This window comes from Amblyraja radiata, chromosome 20 (assembly GCF_010909765.2).
Source record: "Amblyraja radiata isolate CabotCenter1 chromosome 20, sAmbRad1.1.pri, whole genome shotgun sequence".
Lineage (NCBI taxonomy): Eukaryota > Metazoa > Chordata > Chondrichthyes > Rajiformes > Rajidae > Amblyraja > Amblyraja radiata.
Genome location: NC_045975.1, coordinates 13,863,284 through 13,866,450, shown reverse-complemented (window position 1 = coordinate 13,866,450; position 3,167 = coordinate 13,863,284). Strand labels below are relative to the sequence as shown.

The 3,167-nt window shown below is 45.2% G+C and overlaps 1 protein-coding gene across 1 annotated transcript; it reads left to right on the top strand.

Annotated features, from left to right (window-relative positions):
* The first annotated feature begins 304 nt into the window (after positions 1–304).
* Positions 305–2,603, top strand: c20h11orf96 (chromosome 20 C11orf96 homolog). The gene has a single exon (XM_033038885.1). It carries the CDS (start codon positions 420–422, stop codon positions 786–788), a length of 369 nt encoding a protein of 122 aa, XP_032894776.1. The 5' UTR covers positions 305–419; the 3' UTR covers positions 789–2,603.
* The last annotated feature ends 564 nt before the right edge of the window (positions 2,604–3,167 follow it).

Sequence of the window (3,167 nt, the reverse complement as noted above, 5' to 3'; positions counted from 1 at the left end):
TCTGCAGTTCCTTCCAACCCATATGGAGTTGATCTTGCATTATTTCAGCCTCTTTCCCCATGTTACTGCCTCGCAGAACGTTTTATGTATTAAACGAAGCTTCGCACCACATATAAAGCTGTCTTTGCAACGCCGCGCTTTGCTAACAATCACTCCATTTCAGGGTCAGCGGGAAATCGCGTCCACAAACAAAAAGGCTTGGGCATTAATAAAATCATTTCAAGTACGTCAACCAAAATAAAACGTGTGCGGGCAGGACAGGATCGCTTTAAAAGGCAACTGTGTCATCAGAGTCTGCGCCCACGTGGGCCGGAGTGCCTGTATATATTGTCTCCCCAACGCAGATTGAGTCAAAGTTGCGGCAACTCTGAGAGACGGAGCCCGGCGAAGGCAGAGCAGAGCGCGGCGATTGAGAGCGGATGGCATCAGGCAAGCAGGGCGAGGTGGTGGGAATCTGCACCAGTTACCAGGCGGTGATGCCCAACTACGCCGGAATAACGGAGGAGTTCCCGCAGTCGCTCCGGCGCCAGCTGCAAAAGTCCAAGCTGAAGCAGAGGAGACCCCGGGAGGCCAGGTTCAAAACGCAGCCGGTCACCTTCGATGAGATCCAAGAGGTGGAGGAGGAAGGGGTCTCGGCGCTGGAGGAGGAGAAAGCCAAGAAGTCGTTCCTGCAGTCGCTCGAATGTCTCCGGAGGAGCGCCCAGAACTCCTGCGCCCAGAAGGCAACTTTAAGCAACTCAAAGCTGAGATATAGTCTGGACTCGAGCGATTCGGACTCGGCACACTGATAGATTGAGGACTGAGTCGCCTTTAAAAGTACTGTGCTTCACAATGAAGTGTTTTTTTAAAAAAAGAAGCTATTTTATAAAAAGACATCTATTTTCAAAGGGGAAACGTTTACGCATTGCCTGGCGCAAACCAGGAATAAGTACTGATGTGGGATGTTGCTCTGTGCTGGATGTTTGAAGCCGCGGGTGAAAGCTGTTCGCAGAATCGCTGTGGCCTCTATCCGAGTCGACGGAGAGAGGGCAGCGTTGGAAAAGGAGCCGCCGATTCCTTCATAGGACATCACCGAAGTTGCGATGTGGATATAAATGCAACTCAAGTTTTAACCGATGTTTGTTTCCCTCCGCTATAGAGTTATTAAAATGCGAGATGCAATTCGCGGTACGTTTCCTTCCTAAACGTTGTCGGATTGCACAGCAGATGCTCGAAGCGTGACTCAATAGCTCGGCTCTTGCCAAATTTCACCGATGTAATGCTTTTACTACTCAAATCAGTAATTTATATGTTTGTACTTTGTGAAATTTGCAACAATCCGAAATTGTATTGCCTCGTGATTAATAAAAATGATTGCACACTTAAAATCGTACTAAAATTTTTTTTCCTTTTGCTCGCACAAAGAAGACGTTTGAGGTTTATCTCGGTGAGACCAGTCTGTGATGAGTATGACCTACTCTGATCGTTTAAATTGATGGGTATCGACCACCGTCACGGGCTTGGATTTCACGTTTATAATGGCGTGAGAATTTGTCTTCCTCTAGAGCCAACAGTTAGATCATGTTTTGCCGGATTAGCGCTTTCCACTTGGTGGCAATCGATAACATTAGAATTGGTGCATGCACTTTGGATCTGCGCGACACTCTCGCCCAACTTCCACCGTCTGCCTTTTAAAATCGCGTGTTTCTCATTAGTGTTGGAAATGTAGCTTGTCACTCTTGCATTGACTCCCGTGTAACTCGCTGCTTTCGGTGAGGGCAGCAGACGAGGGAAGGCTAAAGCAGTAGGGCCGAATGGCGCGTGTGTGTGTGTGTGTGTGTGTGCTGTAAAGATTTTTAGAGATTGAAATCACTGCAGATACGCGTTTGTCCACTAGCCGGCTCCAGCCTTGATCCCCTCCGCTCATTCCCACCCCACTGTCCCTCCAGAGATGCTGCCTGTCCCGCTGAGTTACTCCAGCATTCTGTGTCTATCTTCCATGTAAACCAGCATCTGCAGTTCCTTCTCTACACATTGCACTGTTGCAACGTGTGCAATGTTTCCCATTGAAATGCAGCTGAAGTCTGTTTGACTTCCCCACCCCGTCCCTCTCCCATTAATCCGGCTGATGTTGACGAGTGTTGGGTGGGTGGGTGCAGCCCCACCAAGGTGCTGCCTGGTTGCTACCATGTTGGACGGTGCAGGGCATGAGATCGACCCCAGTGACGGGCGACCCATCCCTAATATGGAGCGACCCCGCACCGCCAACCCCGCGCTGACGTCATCCCAGGATCATGTGGCCGCCGAGAGGCTCGCCGGGATTTGTAGTTTTCCACCACAGACATTACCGCAGGTAACAGGTAAAAACTTGCAACCCCATTAAAAATAGTGCTTTAAACCTGTCTGAATCATTCGCATGTAATAGCTAAATTGGAAGGATATGGCCAGGGCGTGTTTATAACCAGTCAAAATACTAATATGTCAAATACTGTTTTTTTTAAAGACCAAATGCTAAATCAAATAATCTGCAAGAGCATTTTATAACTCAAATTTGCTCACTCTCCTAATGTTCACCATGGATTCTTGCCATTTTGTGTATCTATACCTCATCCCTGTGGGAAATTATATTTTAAAAAAACCCTTAATTCCTGTGGAGAAATTGGAGACTTCCTGTGATTGTAAACTGAGCTAAATGATTACATAACTTTGTTATCTGAATCCCTAAGGAATGTATTCCTGAATATTATGTAATGTCCCATATTTTGCAGTTGCAATAATGGTAAAAAAAATCTCAAGCTGCTGGCTGAGTTGTGTTGCAGACGCCGTGTGTAAAATCGGGAAATGTAAAATTAATGTAAGCTTAAAGTATGTATGAACTCCTTTTACAGTACCATACGGTGAATGTTACTTTCCGTTGCATGGGATTTGTATTTTTAATGGTGTACTAAGTTGTAATTACTGCTTTCCAAATTCTACAGCTATAAATTCTTTTTATGCATGTGGACAATAGTTCCTTCTAATTATGCATTAAAATTATTTCTGATTTAAAACAAAAATATTATAGTTCAGTTATCTAAAGAATTATTTAGTTGTGGCTACTATCGGCAAATTCCATTGAATATCATTGTAGCAAATGTAAATGATGGATTTTGTTTCACAGCTGACTGTGGGTAGCATTTGTTTATGTT

Excerpts from the sequence above, each read along its gene's own strand:
- c20h11orf96 (XM_033038885.1), top strand. The coding sequence starts at position 420 with ATGGCATCAGGCAAGCAGGGCGAGGTGGTGGGAATCTGCACCAGTTAC.